The sequence below is a fragment of the Mugil cephalus genome, chromosome 9 (assembly GCF_022458985.1).
Source record: "Mugil cephalus isolate CIBA_MC_2020 chromosome 9, CIBA_Mcephalus_1.1, whole genome shotgun sequence".
Lineage (NCBI taxonomy): Eukaryota > Metazoa > Chordata > Actinopteri > Mugiliformes > Mugilidae > Mugil > Mugil cephalus.
This window is the reverse complement of record NC_061778.1, coordinates 12,975,603-12,996,913: the sequence shown is the minus strand read 5'-3', so window position 1 is coordinate 12,996,913 and position 21,311 is coordinate 12,975,603. Positions and strand designations below refer to the sequence as shown.

The 21,311-nt window shown below is 42.3% G+C and overlaps 3 protein-coding genes across 8 annotated transcripts in view; 1 reads left to right on the top strand and 2 right to left on the bottom strand.

The window, feature by feature from the left end:
• Positions 1 to 137: 137 nt before the first annotated feature.
• Positions 138 to 1,663, top strand: med29 (mediator complex subunit 29). The gene is made up of 4 exons (XM_047594227.1): positions 138 to 326; positions 500 to 558; positions 656 to 740; positions 1,122 to 1,663. Exons 1-4 carry the CDS (start codon positions 165 to 167, stop codon positions 1,347 to 1,349), a joined length of 534 nt encoding a protein of 177 aa, XP_047450183.1. The 5' UTR covers positions 138 to 164; the 3' UTR covers positions 1,350 to 1,663.
• A 646-nt stretch (positions 1,664 to 2,309) lies between these two features.
• On the bottom strand, positions 2,310 to 10,291 carry mlf1 (myeloid leukemia factor 1). Of its 4 annotated transcripts, XM_047595191.1 has the most exons (9): positions 10,121 to 10,291; positions 8,926 to 9,088; positions 6,712 to 6,738; positions 5,765 to 5,809; positions 4,651 to 4,734; positions 4,387 to 4,515; positions 3,755 to 3,914; positions 3,362 to 3,503; positions 2,310 to 3,237 (listed from the first exon to the last, which is right to left on the bottom strand). In XM_047595191.1, exons 1-9 carry the CDS (start codon positions 10,165 to 10,167, stop codon positions 3,177 to 3,179), a joined length of 858 nt encoding a protein of 285 aa, XP_047451147.1. In that variant the 5' UTR covers positions 10,168 to 10,291; the 3' UTR covers positions 2,310 to 3,176. The 4 variants fall into 4 exon arrangements, with proteins under 4 accessions (XP_047451147.1, XP_047451149.1, XP_047451148.1 ...); XM_047595193.1 differs by lacking the exon at positions 5,765 to 5,809; XM_047595192.1 differs by lacking the exon at positions 6,712 to 6,738 and having other exon boundaries at positions 10,121 to 10,289.
• Positions 10,292 to 11,761: 1,470 nt separating this feature from the next.
• rsrc1 (arginine/serine-rich coiled-coil 1) overlaps positions 11,762 to 21,311 on the bottom strand; it is a 113,229-nt gene continuing 103,679 nt past the window's right edge. For all 3 annotated transcript variants that reach the window (XM_047594250.1, XM_047594252.1, XM_047594251.1), the window contains exons 8-10: positions 16,544 to 16,650; positions 13,931 to 14,038; positions 11,762 to 12,203 (exon numbers count right to left, since the gene is read on the bottom strand). In XM_047594250.1, the coding sequence (XP_047450206.1) occupies positions 12,111 to 12,203; positions 13,931 to 14,038; positions 16,544 to 16,650 (308 nt within the window). In that variant the 3' untranslated portion in view covers positions 11,762 to 12,110. The remainder of the gene's footprint in view (positions 12,204 to 13,930; positions 14,039 to 16,543; positions 16,651 to 21,311) is intronic.

Sequence of the window (21,311 nt, the reverse complement as noted above, 5' to 3'; positions counted from 1 at the left end):
AAGCTTATAATAGGATAATACTTAAGAACACATATGTATCAAGAAAATAAATGCACTTTAGTGTGTACACAATAAAAGTAGTATTTTCAGTTAAAGAAAGGTTTTTATTTTGAAAAACAATGAACCGGATATTTTCTTATTTCCGTCGGTCGTAGCTAATCAAGATGGCGTCTCAGCAGCAGCAGCCCGGTGGGCCGATGTCTCAACCCGGCTTACAACAACCATCTTCGTTACAGCAACAACAGGGCCAGCTGAGTCAACAACAAGACTTTGACCCAGTTCTCAGATTTAAAATGCTCATTCCGCAGCTTAAAGAGAGCTTGCAGGTATCTGATGGCTAGCTGAAGTGTGAGCACATCTGGTCACAGTAACGTTAGCTAACGTCTGCTTTCTGACGACGTTTACTGTCTGGTCAAATGTAACGTTACCGATCTAATTGATAAATTATCTACAGCAATGTACTTTAAATGTATTCATCTGTCCTTTTTTTAATACCCAGAACCTAATGAAGATTGCATCCATGAACTTGAGCCACAATACGACAATTGATAACGGCATGTAAGTAGTGGTTGGGGAGAAACTTTTTTTGAATGGATGTCTTGTCAGCTAGCTTTTTGACTTTTTACACAATTATTTCTTGTTTGTTTCTCTTAAGAAAAAGCAGCGACGCATCTGTGCAGCGATTTGACAAAAGCCTAGAAGAGTTTTACGCCCTCTGCGACCAGCTGGAGTTGTGTTTGGTAAGACTTCGTCAGACACAATAACAGATTGTGTCATTGTGTAGAGGCGTTCACGAACATCCATGTCGGATATTTACTTTTTGCTTTATGTTTTCATTCAATACAAGTGCGTATTTCCTGGAAATAAATAAAACTGCGTGTCATTAAAGTCAAATATGAATTGCCCACTTTAATAAACTGTCAACCATAACCTTAAATAAAGATGATTAAGGCCTTCCTGTAACAGACATCTAAAAATAAGTGAAGTGGTCCTTTTTAAACAAAAGTTTTCTAGTAGTTTCCCTTCCTTGTTTGCCATAAGCCAAGGCAGTTGTGCACTATAGCGGATAGTGAACCTGCCCTTTAAGTGGACTACACTAACTTTTTATTGTTTCTGTGCAGCGGCTGGCGTATGAGTGCCTCTCGCAGAGCATCGACAGCGCCAAACATTCACCCAACCTGGTCCCAACTGCCACCAAGCCAGACACGGTGCAGACGGAGTCCATGTCCTATGCCCAGTACCTCAGCATGATCAAGTCTCAGATATCCTGTGCCAAAGATATCCACAACGCTCTGCTGGAGTGTTCCAAGAAGATCGCAGGGAAGGGACAGCCCCAGGGGATCATGTAGACTCGCTGTTCCAGCTCTTTCTGAACCTGGACTTTTGTTAAAGGTGATGAAGTTTAGTATTTGAAGCTGATGCACACTTAAATCTCAGTTTTGCTCTACGTTGGCCATGGAAGATGCCACTTCATGTCACAAGATGCTGTAGCTCAACTTGCTGTATGACAATTTGAGCTATTTTTTTTTTAAGTTATGTTTCTTGTAAACACTGTAAATATTCCTGAGAAAAATCATGATGTAAGATGACCAGCAGGTGGTGGAAGAGCCAAGAAAGTCTTTTGTAGAATATTTGTATTGACTATTAAACCTTTCTACTTATACTGATGTTTTCTCATCATTTAAGCAAGAACTGAATGGTTTAGAACTGATCTAATTTTTATTATTGCGCAAGCAGGTTAATTAGCGAAAAATAAAATATATGGTGAGATTATAAATCTGCATCTGGAGTTGAAACTGTACCTGTGAGTTATTTTAATGTTACATTTTGTTTTACATAATAAAAGGGAAGAAAGCTCAAGATTTGCAGAGGTAGTAGAATAAAGGTCACATGCACTGAGTGACAGCTGATCGTCGAGTTTTAAATTAATAAGGAAGCAACATAAAATACAGTTTGGTTCTTGAGCTGTGTATTTCTTGGCAGAGTGGAACTGGATAGAGGCAAAAAAGTCTAAAACATTCAAAAATTCTGTAGTTAAGAGATTGTTTAAGTCTGACATGTACACAAATGAGAGGAGGGCACGGCAGGCTAGCAGCTGTGTAACATCTCAGACCGATCTGAGCTACTGACAAGTGCTTAGATCCAAAAATACTACCCTGGGTCCTTAGTAGGCACAAGAGGCTCATTACAGTACAGACCCACTCTCTTTCGAACCCCCGCAGGGCTACACTAACACAACCATAGTTCATGCAGTGATGACAATTGACACTTAAGACTTGAAACATGAAAAGAGGGGGGAAATCACAAGGTTAATCTTCACATTTTTATTTTCATACAATCACACATGTTGACACGAGTCTTTCTTTTAAAGCTTGTAAAAATGTACACGAATAAAACTCAAATCACAGAGAACAATCCATAGGCTGAGTTTGTGCTGTGCAGCGTTCACCGGATGAAGAACAAGAGAATCCAAAGTAACAATATAAAAAGGGAAGGGAAATAGTTTTTCTTTTTACAATGATTACAGCAGATACAATATACAATTACAAACAGAAGATGTATTATTTATATCTAAGTGCATTAGTGGATTTCACACATTAAATCTGCATATCACACATCTTCCTCCATATTACTACCCCTACTACTACTACTACCATCAGGTGCTAATGATACTACTACTACTACTAGTATGTCAATGTGATTTTTAGTTCTAATATCACTATCTCTCTCTGTATATATTAATAAATCTTTTCTTGGGTAGTGTGAAAGAATACGATTTAGAATAAGGTAGCAGATTCTATCAACATTCAACATGTTCTGTACAAATGATAAATTTTACATTACTGCAAACCATTCACCAAAGGAAAATTTCAACAATCTTAAATCAATGCCACTTGGGTGTACAGCATAACTTCCTAATATTGTTTTTGTGCCTCCCTTAACTTGTCTAACCATCCTTTGCGTTTTGAAACTGTATGTTGAACAGTGTCAGCGTGCTCCTGTTCAGACCGTGCAGCATGCATTAGAAAACGGGCAACAGCAATGTAAAGTGTATGCAGATGAGCAGAAACTATTTTCAAATCCTCATCACAGCTTTCGTGTGTGTGTGTGTGTGTGTGGGAGGCACCAGTGTACACTTCATGATCCTTGCAATGTTTAATGAGCAGAACGATGTTTCACTTCTTTGCCGATCCTTCAATTCTGACTCTACCTGCAGACTTGCTCCTTTGTTGGTCTCTGCAAGAAACACAAAACATAAACAGGGACTTAATGATCAGGAGCGTCTTCCACCCGTTTGACGCTCGATGCCGTTTGCAGATTCTGACCGGTCTTCAGCGCTACATGGGGTCTGAATACTGACCTGCGGGGCTGCTGCTCGGGACCGGTGAGGGCCGCCTGGCGAACTGCACGGGGTTGAGGTTCGTTCAGGCGAGACATGGGGACAGACGGCTGGAACGTAGACACCTTCTGCTGCCACTCATCATCAAATGACTGGGCTTCCGCTGCAAGTGGAGGATCATATTAGGCCTAGGCACTTGGCTAGATTGTATTCAACTGGTTGGTCTAACTGGGGATGCACAACACATCTTTAATTATAATAATTGTCAAAATAAGAAAAGACTCTTGTGGTTTCGCATAGTGCTATGGTTGGACCTTTTTTTTTTTTTTACATTTATGGACCAAGCATGGAACTCAAGCTCTAAATAACTGCTCAGCTGACAGAGTTTGGAGCAGATCATCCGGAAATACATACATTCATCCAAATTCTGAAAGTCTTGGTTGAACTCCCTCTCTCCAGTTTTCTTGTTGATTTTCTTTTCAACAACATGTCCCCTGTCCTGAATGTGGTGACCGATTTTCATCTTTTCCAGACCACTCTCAGAGTCTTTCACCGCTTGCTGGGTCTCTATGATCTGAGGGGGGAAAAAAAATCAAGAGAGTAAGGAAGTCAGAGAGAGTGACTTTGGACAGTTGTTGCAGCTAATAACTTTATCTGGTAACTGGTAAACTTTGGCATCATCCCATAATAAAAGTACAATAGGCTGTAATAATGCCTTGTGTGTCATTTGACCTTGATCAGGAGACTTTGACCCAGTGTTTGTTTTAAGGCAGAGGATGAGCTATATAAGAATGTACTCTGTGCTCTGTGGTGTAATATGGTGACACATCAATATGGTGACGCATCAACTGGGGCAGGGGTCCAGAACTACTGGGCTATGGACTGGTACTGGGCCAAAAGGCATTTGCTACCAGGCCATGAGGAAGTGACTGAAGAAAAAAAGACATATTCCTATATGTGTGGTAATTATACATAGCGTGGCACGATCTGTCTGTGCTGCGCCTGTTATTGGCACAAGGGGGAGATCACTGCATGGGAGTACTTACCCCTCCAGGAGCGCGGCGTGTGGACGAGGTCGCCTGGAAGACCTTGGGAGGCTCGTTCCCCACTTTTGAATACGTCATAACTGAGGAGGAGCTGAACGAGTGGGCGTTGGAGTCTGTGGACATGTTCTCCTGAAACACAAAAAAACCCACACTGCTCAGCAAGAACCATCCATCCGTCCGTTATCATTTATTATATTATTTGTTGAGAGAAAGCAAACAAGAATGTGAACAAATCGCAGAGAATGATCACTTGACACTACTCACAAAGTTCGAGTGCATTTCCTCCATCCTGTTCCTCACGCTAGCCATCATGCTGTCGAACATGCCAAAAGGGTTCCTCATCATGTCCTGCGCACACACAAAAGGAAAGTAATGGAAAAGGCCCAAGAGTTTAACGGCAGGACACATCAGCCACCTGGCCACATGGAATTATCAGCTCATAAACAACTCCATCATGTGAACAAACACACATGCACGAGTGCGGTGTGCCGCCTCGAATGCTGTACATTCACATTTTATCACTTCACCTTGACCTAGTGACATTCACGACAACACTGGGGTGGATCCGGCGTGCGATTCAGGTCATTATTTAGGGTTAAATGCAGACGGAATTTAAAGGTGGCAACCTTTACTATGACCCTGTTCACAATAATAAATTAATAAATGTTCTTTTGTAAAAAAGCAGTCAAGCTACTGGAGGTAACGCTTGTCTCCTGCAGCATGCAGCATAGAATGCAATACAAAGACATCTATCCAACCTAACCAGCATCATGTGACAAAGGCTTGAATGCAGCTGCTGTTCATTCATGTTCATGTGAACTTGTAAACTGTAATTAATACATTTACAAAAACAAAATGTTTACATGAATGGGTTACTTCCCTGAAGTAAAACTAAATAAATCTACAGATCACAGTTCAGGTACCACCTCGGCCTCGCATCAAAACGTCAGAGAAGTCAGTGTTAAAACATCAGTCACCATGCAGTGGGGATTTATCCACATATTCTGTAAGCATGCAGCCATCTCAGTCTCACAGAAAAAGATGCATCATCGTCATGTTTCGGTTATATACTCCATGTGTACTCGCCAACATGCATGCTTTATACAAGAGCTGACTTAATGCTGGGTATCTTTCTATCAAGTACCTTTTCTTGCTAACTTTGACAAAATCAAAATCAAGCAGAGGTAAACTTTCACAGAGTAGTTTTGTGTGAAGTTACCACTACACTAGAGCGCTACTGTAGCACAAACATATCCCAACACTGAGTACACGGCTTGGTTTGATGGTGTGAATTTGGACAGTTTCTAGTCAACAAGCAGTGGACGGAATCGGAGAGAGTTGCTGAGCATGCAGCTGCACGACGGAGAACTCTACTGACCGAGCTGTCGGTGCCGCCGAAGGGCAACAATGACCGGCTCATATCCTGAGGATTCAAGGAAGATCAAGTTTAGCAGCATAGCACAGTTTGGCGCTGGGAACAAAATGTATCCACCGTAACCCATGAACAGTTGTGAATGTGTCAAATATCAACATCACCATTATGCGTTCATATTATCCATTAATATTCTAACTCACTGACACAAATCATGTATTTTTTTCATGTTTGAAGAGGCTGCTGCCAGTAAGCTGTTGTGGTTGTCTTACATTGGTCACTAAGCCCTTGACACGGTTCCACACAGCCCCCCACATGGCCTTGAACTTTTTGGAAGCACCGAGGAGTGAGGACGGAGCAGCTTGCAGCCCTCGGTCAATCAACCCCGTGTTCGTCTGGGCCGGGACCACAGGTGTTTGTGACCCTGTCATAAGCATCTCAATCATTCCAACGCCTATCACTATGTGTGCGAGCACTTTTTTTTTTATTTGAGGGGGGTAGCAGGGGTATTGTGCGTAATCAGTGAAGTGTTGAATGACTTGTGATCCACGTGTAATTGGGTCGCATTGCCAGAGATTAGCGTGGGTTTAACACTGAAAACCGAGCTTCATTCTGGGAAGGCTAGAGCGGGCGCAGTGGACCACGGGTCGGAGAGTCCAAGGCTGCTCTCTCAGCTCTTTTGAAAGGTCAATCAGATGTAAAATGCTCCTGACCCGTATCTGTGAAGCTCCGCCGCCAATTTTATCCCACAGTGGCATCTATGAACGAATAAATGCCAGTTACATATCTACTCGCATTATATTTAGACGTGGGCCGCGGAGAACAGAGATCGAGGCTGCAAGATAAGGCACATAGACAGAGTATTCTCAACATTACACGTTATTTTAAGCTGTCTGGAGGAATGCAAACTGACATTTTGTTTTCTGTTTTTCTCAGTTTGGTATTGAACTTGCCTCCGTGCCCTCTGGGGTAGGTTGCTCCTAGAGGAAGCACAAAGAGGACATGCACTGTCAATATAATTCATACTTACATTGAAAAGTAAAAAAAAGTGGTGCCTCACCAGGAGCTTAGAAGGCTTTTGTTAAAACTGTGCTCCTACACTTTATAGACTACACAGAATGCAAGGAGCCATTGACTCTAGTTAGTCGTGACAGTGTTTTTTTTTTTTTTAAATCTACTTTTCCTCTCCCTTTATAATTCCACTATTCCAGAGCATCTGACTTAAAACGTCTAAATCTATACATTACCTATAACATTGCTACCATCTTTACCACATTTTTGTAGCCTTGGTGTAACAAAACAAACAGTGGAACCATGGAATCAAAGAAGGCACATGTAACTCAGAGCGATTCTTTACTGTCATTCAACAGTGCTTTTGTAAACAGGAGCCCAGATGAATGAGCGCAGTGAAAGATGATATGAACAAGCTAGTGGATATTGGCAAGAGACACAGAAATGTGAGTACTTAGTACTTAGTATAGCTGCCTTGGAGGAGCTTATTTTCCCACTGGGAATCCAATGCTTAGTAAGCTAATACAAGAAGCACAAGCATTCCAGCATTATGTGGCCGACGAGTGTGTGTGTGCGTGTGTATTCCTGTGTGTACTGTATGTACATACACATCGAGGTTATTTTGCAAGCTGTGACTGTGTGTAATTGTGTCTGTGAGCATGTTTTTATGCTGCGTGTGTGCATTTTTTGTGTGTATTTTAGTGCACACATTTGTGCCTGTGATACTGGAGACCAGTCTTAGAGAGGCCTGTCTGTCATCTGGCTGCTAATGCACCAGCAGTGCCAAGGCATGTTGTGTGCAACAGATGCTACGAAAAGAGCGACAATGAGAGCAACATACTGATCAAGACATCTGAACATACAAGGCCAACAACACAAAACACCACGCAGCGCCGCTCCTCGTCTTCAGATGAATTAAAATGTGCAAAATCAGAAGTTTTGTGATCAAAATAGCCTTCCATATAATACGTCCTCTGATTCTTGATCTTGATCATTGACTCAATAATCAAAGCCAATTGAGACAGTCAGAGGAAAACTCTCAAAATGGATAGTACTTACATACTCTTAAAGAAACTATATCTCGGTAATGAGCAATAGACGTGGAACAAACTCAGGCCTCTTCCTCTTTTTTTTTTATATCAAACAACTTTCTTGGAGGGGCATTTACTGTGTAATTCCATTTCACCCACAGTCATTGAGGCCATTAGTCAAATACTCAGAGCTCCTCTTCTGCTGGCATTAGCTACCTAATGGCACGATGCTAATACAGAGAAAGCCAACTGCAGGGCTTCTGATGAAAGTCATTATCAAGGATAAATATACAGGCTGCCATGAGGTGGTGGGATTAAAGCAGGTGACTGGGACTAAATTTGACTTAGCAAGGATGGCTAGGCTGGAGGGAGAGATTTGGGGGAGGTTAACGGGTGCAAAACTATCCCTCTCCCTATCTACCTGCCTTCTTATTAGAAGCCAGCACAGTTGACATGCTGCAGAACAAATACCTGGTCCATGACTACGCTCACACCTCCATACCTTACAGAATTCAGATTTTAAGACCTTATTGTTGACTAATACAGAAGAGCATGCAATGAAAATAAATATACATATATACTGACAACTAATATGACAACTAGATCAGTTATAATAAATAAATGCATGTTATTTTCTGCAGCAGGTGATTTCAGCAAAGCAAAGCTAAATCCTCTGGTGCCCTATTGCTGAGAAGTCAGTGAGTGTATTTGCTTGAAAATAGTGTGTCAGTGGAACAATGCTCTATAAATAGGGCTCCTGAGGGCTAGATATAACTGTCCAGAGAGGCCAAGGGGGTTGCCCTCCCACAAAACCAGAGACTCACATGGCCCCATACCTCTTTGAGTGGCCCAACAGTTACTCTGCCAGAGGCCAGCCTCCACTCTAACCTCAGTAAACTTAGCACATCCTCCAAACAATAATATTCTTTGGTTGTGGGCTCATCAGAGGGTCATAGTGCAGCATTTGTCTCTTACACTGCAGACACAGATGATGTGGAGATCTGTGTTTGTGTGTATGTAGATATAATAGATACTATAATACACAGAGAAGAGCTATATGTTCAGTTCACAAAATATGAATCCAGTGAATGTTTTTACGGGGAGAAAAATACCCATTTATCTCACCCTGTGTTCGTTTCTCAGTGCGACAGATGAGCTTGGGTGTTCTGCCATGTCGCGACCTCTGCTCCTTCCGTCCGTTATACTGGGCATCAAGGGCCCGCCAAATGGCTCGGAGAAGCTCCGCATCATCTGGCGCATATGATCCCTGTGAGCACGGAATGGATCCCTGCAGGAAGTAAAGCCAAAGTGCACATGAGGAAATTTGCATGATGAAGCTGACAGCCGCAAATCACAACAAAAGTCTCCACAGGTGTTTAGTGAAGTTTATCAGTTTAGCACAAATTATGTTACAAGGCTTGTACAGAGTTCAACACCTTGTCTTGTCGTCATCTCTCTCTAGATTTGAGAATGACTCCCATGTTCCATCAGCCAGAGAGATTTGAGAACACAACACACTGAAATAAGCAGCACGCCTAAAATAATGTCAGCCATCCTTTATGCCTGTGCCCTTACAAGTAGGGGTCAAGTGTAGCCATACTAACTGAGCGGGCCTAAACTCATGCAGTGTGTCAAAGGGATTGTAGACTGCTATTAAGGAAAGACTAATTACGTAACTGGACTGGAAATACTGGAAATTCTATCAATAAAGAAATGTCCTTCTTACAATGATACAAACATGTTTTAAAACTTTCATGGAAGGACACAGTATAAAGCCATAAGCCTTATCCTACACTTTTATTTGCCTTTTCAAACGGTAAAAGATTAAAGTTAAATAAATGCACAGAATAAAAAGTTACTACAGTAGTCGTTTTTACGTCAATCGCAGCAATTTACAGCAGCTGTTGCTAGGTTACAATTTAAATTGTAGACGGTAGATGTTATTATTTGACAGGTTGTACGTGTACCTGATCAAACAACCTTTAGACATATCGCCTTGAACTCCCTGCCAAAGCTGTGTTTCAATAAAAAATAATAATTAAAAGTACAAATACAACTTCTGCATCAATTATTTAACGTTAATTTCATATTAAGAACGGTTCTCGGCGTTATTAGCTTGTGGTTATATTTTGGAGTTGTTCTTTTTTTGTTTGTTTGCCCTAAAGTCGTCCTTGATAAGGACATACCACCTTCTTGTCGTTTATGATAAACTTACATTTTGAAATTATACAATTAATGGACAATAAGGACAAACAACATTCAGTTAATAAACACAAATAAACAGTTATAGTTGATTTTATGCAACAGCTTTGGTACTCACGAGAAGAACGGATCCTCATCAAACTCCCTCAAGCTACTCCTGAACATTTCTTGGGTGTTTTGAAGCTGTAAACAAAAAAGTAAAATCGAGATTTTCCAGAAATAATCCGCTACAGGTGCCTCTGCTGCCACGCTGAGCGGAGCCAACGTTACTATGGAGGAGGAGGAACGCAGAAGAAGAACCAAAGTCATGCTGACATCGACCACGTGGGGAGAATCCGGCGTTCTCATTGGCTGGTTATTAGGAGCTTCAAACGGCCGCGGGGTGTGTTGTGGGTGGCTACCATGGCAACGTCACTCTAGAAATTTCTCGTAAAGTATAAATATTTCTTATCTAGCCTGTGAATTATACAAAATATAATATGCGCTTATCTAGCACAGGGCTATGACTGGTAATTTAAAGACGATCTTTAATTAGTTATAGGGTGTAAATGAATTTAGAACATTATATAATTTCACTCCACACACTACAACCAAGCTTAATAATGTGCGTTTGCTCTAATAGTGTATCACTTTCACCAGTCACACATTCTTATTTATTGCTTCATTACCACACTGACTATTTGGAGGGTGCAGCAGTGACACACCATGTCCCAGACTGTGTATAGATATACCATCTGGCAGGTCCACAAATAGGCTCGAGTGTGGACTCCATACTGCCTTGGATCTCTGGTAATGAAGACAGGCAACACAAACATAATAAAAATGGTTATATTTAAGACGACAGTAAAGTAGTCAGTAAAGTAAAGGCGAGAATCTGCTTACTCCATCCTTATGTCCGCCCCTCCTCCTAAGCATGGAGTACAGAAACTACCGTGAACATAACTGTAAAAATAAAAACTTTTACTGCACAAATGCACTAATAAATAAAAGCAAATAAATGTAAGCATTCAATTATAAAATGTGACATAAAATTATATATGTTCTAATTTAGTTCTGCATTTCATTTGCTTACATAACAATGCATATATTGATTTACTGAGGATCCCCAAATCCTGTCCAAGTTATTTCCCCAAACTCACTTACATTTCACGATCATGCTTGTTAATATAATTCCTACACCTTTCCTCTAATTTGGATGTGATTATCCTTGAGTCTACACTTTAATCCCATGTTCATTACATGGAACTGGATTGTGTATTTCTGTCTTTTAACATTTCTTTGAATGACAGCCCCCCTCATTTACTAATGTATCTGAAATGTACAAAGGTATACTATTGAAATCCCACGGATGGACTCAACCTTAGGCTCAAACTTTGCATCACCTTTCCACGCAGCATTTTCAGAGAGTGCCCAGTTTTATTTTTGAGGTAGGCTATTAAGAAATATCCAGGTGCCACTTCCTCTAAAAGGACTGTAAAAGAAAGTGTTAGTCTTTGTGTGTATGAATGTATTTATCATGACATTTCTTTCTTTCTTTTATATTATTATTATATTCAACCCTAGAATAAAAATCCAAAAACATATTTTTGGTGAAGAAGAAGATGTCGCTTCACCCCCACCTAACTGGTTTATTCCTATAATCCCCCCTCAAAAGATTAGATTAGATTAGATACGTACTTTTAGGGACACTGAAATTGTCAGTGTCCAGCACCGTAACAACATATAACAATGACAACAATGATATTAATAACAATTAAACTATACATAATCATATCAATCTTTATTTAATGAACTCATTACAAAATAAATCAAATACTACATTTACATGGTAACAGATCACCTTACCCGACTAACATTTCTACTTGTTAAAGACTAAATGAAGCCAAATAAAGGACATCACACAGTTCAATTAAAAAAATAAGCACATCAGGACCCAAAACTGTTCATTTACACAAGCCTGCATAAAAGATAAGAGAAAATAGTGGAAGGTTGATAAGAAATGTTGTAATGTCCTAAAACAAGACAGACAGAAAACGACTAAGACGTGATAAAAGCAAACAGGACTGAACGAGACGTAGACGTGGACTGAAACTATCCCGGGGTCTTCTTCAGGTCACAGGACTTCCCATCAGCCTCTCCTGTCGCAGTGAGGTCAGTCTTTTTAGCCACAGCTCCTCAGCTTTCTCCTTGTCCATGAACAGCTGCGGGACAACGTAGACGAAGACATGTTAGAAATCAGCGGGCCGAGCAGTGGAGCTCTGCTTTAGACAGACGTTCATACCTGAAACCAGCCTGCTATATTTTGTGATAGTGACGTAAATGTAGCCAGGGTTAAAAAGGAAAAAAGTTTGCTTTAGCATGTGTTCAAGAAATACGCAAATATTAATTTTACTGTAATACATGGAAAACTGCAGACAAGTGTCACAATTATCAGTTTAATTATATAAATAATGTCTCTTGGATAAAATACTGACTTGACCAACATGTTTTGACTTTAAATGCTTCTTTTGAATTTACAAGGAGCAGCGTGAGCACCTCCTCTGTACTAACTCCTGGTGACAGCAACCGTCTCTCTGCGGCGTTGCGGCTGCAGCTCAGTCCTACCTTCCTCTCAAACGTGACAGGAATAAATGAGTTACGTTTCCTGGTATGTTCACGAGCGTGGCATAAGGTCGTCAGCACTGCTCGCTGACACCCATGCGACCACAGTGCGGATACTAAAGATGAATTCCGCGATATCTTCTTCGTGTTTCCCGGTCTACCCGGCTCCGAATGCGCACATTTTTTAAAAAGCCTATAACTCATCTAGTCCTGGTGATGGAAAAGGTCTACATATGTGACTTGTATTCGCCGCAGTACATCAGCAGCAGTAGTAGTAATATTGATTGTAAGGGGCCCATAAAACTGCTCCCGCAAGTGTCTGATGAATGAAGGCATCTGTTTATTAGGAAGTAACCTAATGACTGTGAGGCCGAGGAGCAAGGCGCTGAGACATAGGGGAAAATTGGAAGATTATTTCTATATTCGCTGCATGTGTTTGTGTGAGGGTGGGAGATAATGTTGACATGCGAGCTATGTGTACGTACTGTACATCTATGTGATGATATGTGTCTGTTATTATGCAGATTGTGGAGCGACCCCGGGCACGTCAATCCTTCATTCCTAACCTACACCGCTTACAGCTGCACTGCATGTTATCTGTGTGTTAGATTCAACACCAGTGAGTTCTCGTCTGTCCGCCTTGCACCGGTGTCACGGTGCTAATGAGGCTGTGTGTGTGGGATGACAGTATCTGAGCTGAGCTAATGGGACTCATCTGTTCTAATTGGAAGTGGAGCTTGAGCTGAAGCTGGGGCCGGGGCCCGCCTGGGGCATATTGCTACCATACATCAGCCTGTCTGAGGGTGTGCGTGTGTGTGTGTGTGCATTTAGTTGGGGGCTGTTGTGTGTGAGCGTGTGTGTGTTACGGGGTTATCTGCATACATCAGGGGCATAACTTAGTTTCCCCAGTGGAGATAGATGACTGGGAAGCCCCAGGGAGCGTTATTGGAGTTTAAAGTTTTCCTTCTCGTTTTTCATCATTGGTCTGCAGTCGGAGGAGGAGGTGATGTTCGGAGGCTATAAACTGTTATACTGCAGTCGCGTGACGCACCGAGAGATGTAAATAGTGGTGGTGTTAGTAGCAGCAGCAGCAGCAGAAGAAGCTTTTTTGAAGGAAAAAGTTCACAAAGTTTGCCCATCAGTCACTAAACTAAAACGCCACAGTTATAAAAACAAGATAGTAAATAAAACCACAAGAAACAGGATCAACTTTAGCCGTGCATGAGGATTATAAAGAGCTCAGTGGTTCAGATGTTGTTAAAAAAAAAAAGTCTGCGACACTGAAGCAAACAGAAAAAAGACTGAAAGGTGTCTCGTGAGGACTTACGCTGGGATGAGCCAGAGTGTCAGTGTCATTGTAGACTATAGACATGGGGAAAGTGATGTCTGGAGAACGCGCCCTCTCGGACTCCAGCTTCACCTCAACTGGCTCAAGCTGTGGTCACAAAAATACACAAGAGTTCATTCAAAAACTGACAAACAAACAGACACAGGAACATGATTTAACATAATACATGTTCAATGCATATTTAAGTTATTGTGTAGCTGCAGCCATATTCATTTACACAACGCTAAACAAGCTAATCAAAGGCAGGGAAAATAAAACCAAAAAGGAAAACCTTTCTGTATTTTGCCTGACATTTCTGTGTTAGCTGAGCAACTGTAGCATCTGGGACAACGTAGCCTCCAGTAATTAGAATTTATAACAGAGCTGATGGTGAAAGAAGGGGCAGTTACCGATGTAACCAAGGTTCTATGAATTCACTGTCTCCGGCGGACGGGACCAATGAAGCATTTCATGCTCCGATAAAAAAGAAACTATGTTAGGGGGAGGGATTACACCACAAACAAGAAAGTGATTGATGACGAGGACAAACACTTATAATTGGGTTGGCTTTTTCTCGTTGGAGATTTGGAAATGGAAGTTATATGCAATATAAAAAAATTGTTGAAGATTGACTCAAGAGGCTACAGAATGAACTTAGTGAACCAAAAAATAAGAGCTGAATCTATGTATTCTCACGTTACAATTTGGTGAATGTTGTATTACACAACTTCCTGTTAATTTAAAAATTTTTGAATCTCTGCACATTACCAGCAAATACTGTAGAAATAGAAATATGTAGATTGGAATATTTTAAAGGCAGCACAGAACTGGTAAAACACCAAACAATTGTGAAATGCAGTATGACATTTGTCCAGCAGATGGCAGAGATAGACTATTCAGCAAACAGGTATTATGTACTTTATGTACAGTAATGAGACTGTGAGATTTAATGTATGTTCTGTCCTGATGTCAGTCACCTTATATTCTGTGTGAGCCTCATTCAGAACCCATTTTGGATCTTGTTTTTTTATTCTGGTGATTAGTAAATCGAAAAGAAATAGCTTTGTGACAGGTTGGCTTTGCGAGCGTTATGCACATTTGTCACACCTGCAAATAAACTTTTTATTTTTAAAATGACAAAGCCTAGCTGCCCCCATCATATTTCCATCTATAGAGTGAGAACTGACAGAATAAAACCCGATATCAAGAATAAGTCCCGCTCCATTCCTGAGGGTTTCACTTAAGGCCATAATAAATCCCACAGTCGAACGGACGGCCCGTTCTCCTTGTTGTATTTGATAAAGAAGACAAAATGAACACCTCGCCAAGTACATTCATGTCTCAAATGCTCCAACACCAGCCCCAGAGCAAATGTTTACCCAGTTGGAAAAAAAAATCTACTTAAAATTCATTTGGCAGGATACAAAAAGTGAGCGAGATCTGAAACACACTGACTAATAAGCGCGGTGATGTGCCAGCTATCAGATAGTATAACTAGTCATTGCATTTCTCGGGAACGATATGCTGAATATACATTTCTAATGAATGCAGCTCGGCTTGAAAGGAGAAAACGAAGAGATTTGTTTTTGAAGAGCCACTGTAGCTGATATGAAAGCTTTCACCGGGCTCTCCTCATTAACGCTTGATTAAAATTAAAAATGGTCACTGCTCACAGCTAAACGGTTACACATCCTAAAACCCAAACAAACTTTAAAACAAACTTTAATCTTGAAAAACATTGTTATTTTGGCACAATTTACTTAGAATGGGTTTATTTAATTATCTTTATCTGTGTAAATTATCCGCCATTGTTCTTTTAATTGCAGCCACTTATGTGATACAGCCTTTAAAAGAACATGAAGGCTTCTTAACTGAGGATGAAATGTCCAGATCCTTTAAGCCGTATTTGAGTAATGATGATTAGAACAAAACCCAAAGTACTGAGCGGTTAAAAAAAAAAAAAAACTGAAATAAAGACTATTTTTTCTCTCATGTGATTTTACAGGATAAATTTGGCTTAATAAATACAGGAACAGTAGGCGGGCGGAGCTCAATATGTGAACGATGCCGGAGACTTTGACTCAGGAGACTGTGCCGTCTGTCCCCGTTAGACTGCGACCACACGGGTCTCGACCTCTTGTCAGACTCGCCAAGACGCATCCTTAAAGTCCGCGCAGGTCAGCTGTCACATGTTGTCGCCTATCTTTTCAAAACAGCCACGAGCCCCCACCCCACCCCAACCCAAACAAATCTAATTCCTGCTCCTTCAGAGAGAGGAACATTTCAATAATGACTCCCGTGTTGTGTCTGCATCTGCACAACCAGAGAGGAGGGAGGGAGGGGGCCGGGGGCAGAGAGAGGGAGACAGAGGACGGCTGCTGCCTGCTGCGGCTTTTGTGTGGGTGCTGCCGCTTTGGAGGCGGCGAACAGTGGAGCGCCTGATGAAACCGTCTCGGGTCGGAAACAAACGGCGCTGAATGGGAATGTTTGATTTGGTCTGGGCTGTCTCTGGACAGACGGCGCAGCACCGCAGAGAGGGGAAATTCAATAAGAGACGGAGTGAAAAGCCAGAGAGACTGAGGGGCCGGGAGAGAAAGGAGAGACAGAACGCACCTTTATATCATCCCTGGATGATTTGAAAGCCTGAGGAACAAAGGAATCGCTCTCGATTGCCTCGATGTCCTTTATCCTTCGCACTTGCTCCTCCAGAGAAGTTCCCTCTGAAACACATGTCACACAGAAGGAAGCCATGAACAAAAGCGCGCGCGAGAAACGCACGCGTGTGCGCGGACACGGGGAGAGTCGGCCGACCCATGTCATGTTCTGAAAGGCAGCAGATTTCATTTGGATTGGGCCATCTCTCTCTGTAATGCCCTTTGACACAGACAATATGAAATATCTGATATTCTCCTATTTTAATCTCAGCCTCCGTGGAAAAGGACTCTTGTTTAGCCAAGGGCAGAGAGTTCCTACAAAAGGCAAAGCAGGGAAAAAAAAATACTAACAAGATAATATCCAGACAGTGAATTACATTCAGATAATGCATTTTAAAATAATCAAAGTATGAACACAAACTCACTGCAATGGAATTTCATTACGGGGACTAAATGCGATTAGGTTTCATACAGTTTTCATGTATCAGGAGGTATTTGGCTCCGGCCCGTCCAATCAAACAAAAAGACGCAAAAGGTTTTCAAATGAATTACTCTCGGATATAAACACATCAGGATTCTGCATATCAGATAATAAATCACTTCAAGAATTCAAGAGCAGCCTTTTTGTAGCGTAGGAGGGCAAAAATAGGTGTGCCAGGAAAGTTAGCGACAGGAAGAGAAAAAGAAAAAAAAAAAGTCTGAATGCTCCCATTATTCTCTGGCTGTCAATCTCTCTACTGATCAGTCAATATTCATCCCTCTCTCCCCCATCCATCCGTCCTCTCCTGCACTCTCCCATCTCTCTATCTGTCAATCCGGCAGACATCCATGTTCCTCTGCTGCACTGATGTAGGCTGTGTCATGAAAACAAGTACACAAAGGGGAACACACACTGGCGCTCACACACACACACACACACACCACACAGAGAAACGGGACGCAAAAGCTCCCACATGTTTCGCAAACTTACATACTCATATTCACAGCTCGCATTCAACCGTACATGCGGCGCAGTTACTGCGCACATGGGTGCGACTGGAGCTAATAGCAGGAATTAATTCAATCCATTAGCAGCTACAGAAAGGGTGTCACAACACATCTTAATGGCTCCGGTGTTTAATGAATAAATGAATATTTGTTGCAGCTTTCACAGCAAAGCGTCACATGCTATCAAACACGCGCGCGCACACACCCCATTATAGTTCATAATAGCACTCAAACAAACTCGGTTTTGATTTTAATGCAGTGCAGAATTGGACAACTGAGTGACAAGTGGAATTAAGCCTTGCTATATGACAGACTATCGGCTTGTCATCCAGCGCAGGAAGATGTGAGCACGGGCGCGCTGCACAGGCGGCTCCAAAAATAGTCATTACCTTGACTGGGCTGCGAGATGAAGACAGAACACTGGTCCAATATCCTCCTGGAGACTGTGGCCTGTCCTTCACGCCACTATCGCCACGCGAGCCCACGTGGCTGAGTGGAACCCGACGCCTGCCACTGGCCGACAATTAATTTAGCGCAATTAATTCGCTTTTTTCAATTACCCCTTCTCCGCTGTCCTTTTGAGGCCCATGTATACAGTTGCCGCACTGACACTGGCATCCACCCACACACACACATACACACAGTCATATCTGCTAGCATCTCCCTGGCAGGCCCGTCTGTTGCCGGGCTGTCCGTGCACGCCGCAGGAATCCATTAAGACCTCAGACTTTTTGACAAACACATTATTGGTAGATAAAATGACTTCCATATGCTGTTTGTCAGATGTCAGCGGGAAAAGATATGTATTTCATGAGAAAATCAAAAATAATGGACTTTGAGTGCGGGCCCAGCCAGCTTAGAGGAAGACAAAAATCAATACTCTCGCCGGGCGAGGCGCACTCTGCAGCTCGGAGAGGTCAAAGTTGATATTTAATATTGACACATTATCCGGCAAATTAATTTAACGGGTCGACTCAATTGTCACCGCATTAGGACCGCTTTGTCTGACAGCGGCGAGAGGAGGATAAAGAGGGAGCGGACAAAAAGGAGAAGAAGAGAAAGCAGGCAGGTAAATGCTTTAAATATGGTTATGTTTAATTCTCCGTGGCATTCGTCTGTGGATGCAAGAATATATAACAACCAGGAAATGGAATCAGACTCAAAGTCGGTAACCTTTTTAGTGTACGGACATGAATAATGGATAGTGACTAAGCAAAGTGTGCCAGCGCGTGTTTGTGTCCTTGCATGATTACATCGGCGCGAGATGGGAGTCAGAAAACTCACTTGCCATCTCATTACTGAAATTAGTCAGATAGACAGCGGTGCTGATGAGTGGCTCAGAATCAATATGCTATTGTTCTCCCTAAATAGCTGTTTGTCCACTTCATTGATTAAGACCAGGAGACGGGGAGAGAAAATCAAACCAGCCAATGGAAACAGATTTCAGCTCATCTCCTTCAGCCTTGAAGACGAGAGCGTTGCGAGGCAGTTGCGCGTCCCCACCAGAAGAGGGGGCTGTTCAACAACACATGTCTGCGCGCGGAGCTCAGGCCTCGGGCTATGGCAGTGTTGTCTTTGTACACTTGACTTTGGTCTACAGTTTGTCAATCACGAGCAGCAGAGCTGAATATATTGCCGCTGCTGATTAATTCCAGTAATTGAGTGCACCAGCGTTCCAGCTAAATTACCGCAGCACTTGCTGTTGTTTTGTGGGGGGAAAAAATAAATAAAGGGAAACCTAACTGCTTGGTTTATTAAGGCCTCGCAAATTGCGGCAAATCTTTTGACAGTGTTTTGGAATTATACGGCGAACGGGGAAGTTACAGGAGTGTAATGAACGAATTAAAAGGAATAGGCTGCAGCGAGGAAAGGGGCAAAGCTGAGATTCTGAGACGACAAAGAATATCACATTTTTCAAACTGTCAGAGGAGAGATTCAGGGACTTATTTTAAATTATACCGGCATACTTTTTAATAGATCCACCGACAATCTAGTACAAATCCAACCATAACTTGAACTTGACTTCTTAAAACACATGGAAATAAACATAAATTAAAGTTCTGCGTCCTCCGTGCCTGGCCTCCACATGTGCACACACTCGCTCTCAGCAACATCCCTCGCTTTCCCAGGTTTCAATAATGTGCCTCTCCCTCCCTGCTCTACACCCGCCCCACCCTCTCTCCCTGCGCCGTGCTAAAGATGTGTAATTCAATGCTCAATTTAGGCCTGTCTCAGTGGAGATTTTTTTTTTGCCTGCTAATTGATAGAAATTAAGCCATTAATCAAGCCACTAGCCATCATTCAACCCAGGGAAGATGAATACAAACTTTCATAATAACCACCTTCCCCATTTTAGCCCTCATTAGCATTAATTTTTAATGTAATTATGCTATTCTTTTACACTGAGCTCATAAATTACTGCTCTTTTGTTGCTGGCTGGCCTTGTAAAATCCAAAGTAATGCTTTGTAGTCTGATCTTTAAGGCAATTACTGGCTTCTTCACTCTTTTATCTCCCTGCATTTCCAATAACCTGCTCTCTAATGATTTATCTCCGTCGTGTCCCCCCCCCCCACCCCTCCTCGCCCCGATCCGCTTCCCTGCTCTTTCTCGCTGCACCAGCGGCCAACTGCCCTGCTGCCAGCCTCCGCCTCCGAGCCCCATCCGCCCACATTCTCCCCATCTCTTTTCAGCGGCCCCAGATACGTCGGGAATGCACACAAACACATGCGCGAAGGCTCGTCTCCACCAGCTTAACTGTATTAACGCACTCACGCGTGTGTGAGGGCATTCACGATTGCGTGTGTGTGTGTGTGTGTGGAGAAACTTTGTTTACTATCTCCTTTAGTTATTTTCCAGCTTGCCCTTCATTAGTAAGTATCCAGCTCCAGCAATGGCGACAACACCTGGGGAATGCCAAGGTAAGAGACTGGCGCTGCCTCTCATTCTTTCTCTCTTGGCTGGTCTCCTGTGGGTCTTACCTGTAGGGTAGCTGCTCTTGTTTATGTAACCCCTGAGCTGAGTAAACACACACACACACACACACACACACACACACACACACACTCGCAGAGCTTGGCATCAAACAGCTGAGTTAAGCTTAGCAGGGCTGTGTGCTGGGGGCGATAGAGGGGCTCCGGTCTGGCCCCGTTCTCAGCAGCAGCATCCTGGCTGCATCAAAGTCTTTACTGTACGATTCTCCAGGCCCAAACAACAGGCTGCTACGGTGCATGACTGGGAATTGGACCAAGAAAAAAAAAAAAATAAATAAAAAAAAAAATTAAACAATAGGTTTCTTATTAAAATCCCACAGATAAGATTTCATTATCAGGAGTAAATGACTGTCTGCAAGACATTTAGCTTCAAGGATTATCTGTCATTGAAATGAATAAATTACAAAAACTAATGCCGCCGCTAACGAGATGTTTTGTTGACACGGGGGTGAAGTTTAAACCCGCTCCGTGCAGAATCCGGACCACAGAAAGCCAGACGACCAACTGATGTCATCAAAAAGGTGTGGGCCTTGGTCTGGTAATACTTTTAGACTGTATTGATTGGAGGGCCCGCTGACAGGTTCTGATGTTAGCCCTGGAAATGTATCAAGTGGCTAATGAGCAGCTATTAGGCCCATCGATTTGCTGATTTCAATTGATAGCTAGCAGGCCAAAGCTGCACATCAATATTTGCATAACTAATACCCTGCAGCTTTAGGCAGTGAAAAATGAGACCTCGCTGAGTACAG

Coding starts and splice junctions, on each gene's coding strand:
- mlf1 (XM_047595191.1), bottom strand. CDS start 10,167: ATGTTCAGGAGTAGCTTGAGGGAGTTTGATGAGGATCCGTTCTTCTC. Junction 6,739..8,925: donor CACTGAGAAACGAACACAGG/GTGAGATAAATG, acceptor TGCTTCCTCTAG/GAGCAACCTACCCCAGAGGG. Junction 5,810..6,711: donor CTACCCCAGAGGGCACGGAG/GCAAGTTCAATA, acceptor TTGAATCCTCAG/GATATGAGCCGGTCATTGTT.
- med29 (XM_047594227.1), top strand. CDS start 165: ATGGCGTCTCAGCAGCAGCAGCCCGGTGGGCCGATGTCTCAACCCGGC. Junction 559..655: donor ACGACAATTGATAACGGCAT/GTAAGTAGTGGT, acceptor GTTTCTCTTAAG/AAAAAGCAGCGACGCATCTG. Junction 741..1,121: donor ACCAGCTGGAGTTGTGTTTG/GTAAGACTTCGT, acceptor GTTTCTGTGCAG/CGGCTGGCGTATGAGTGCCT.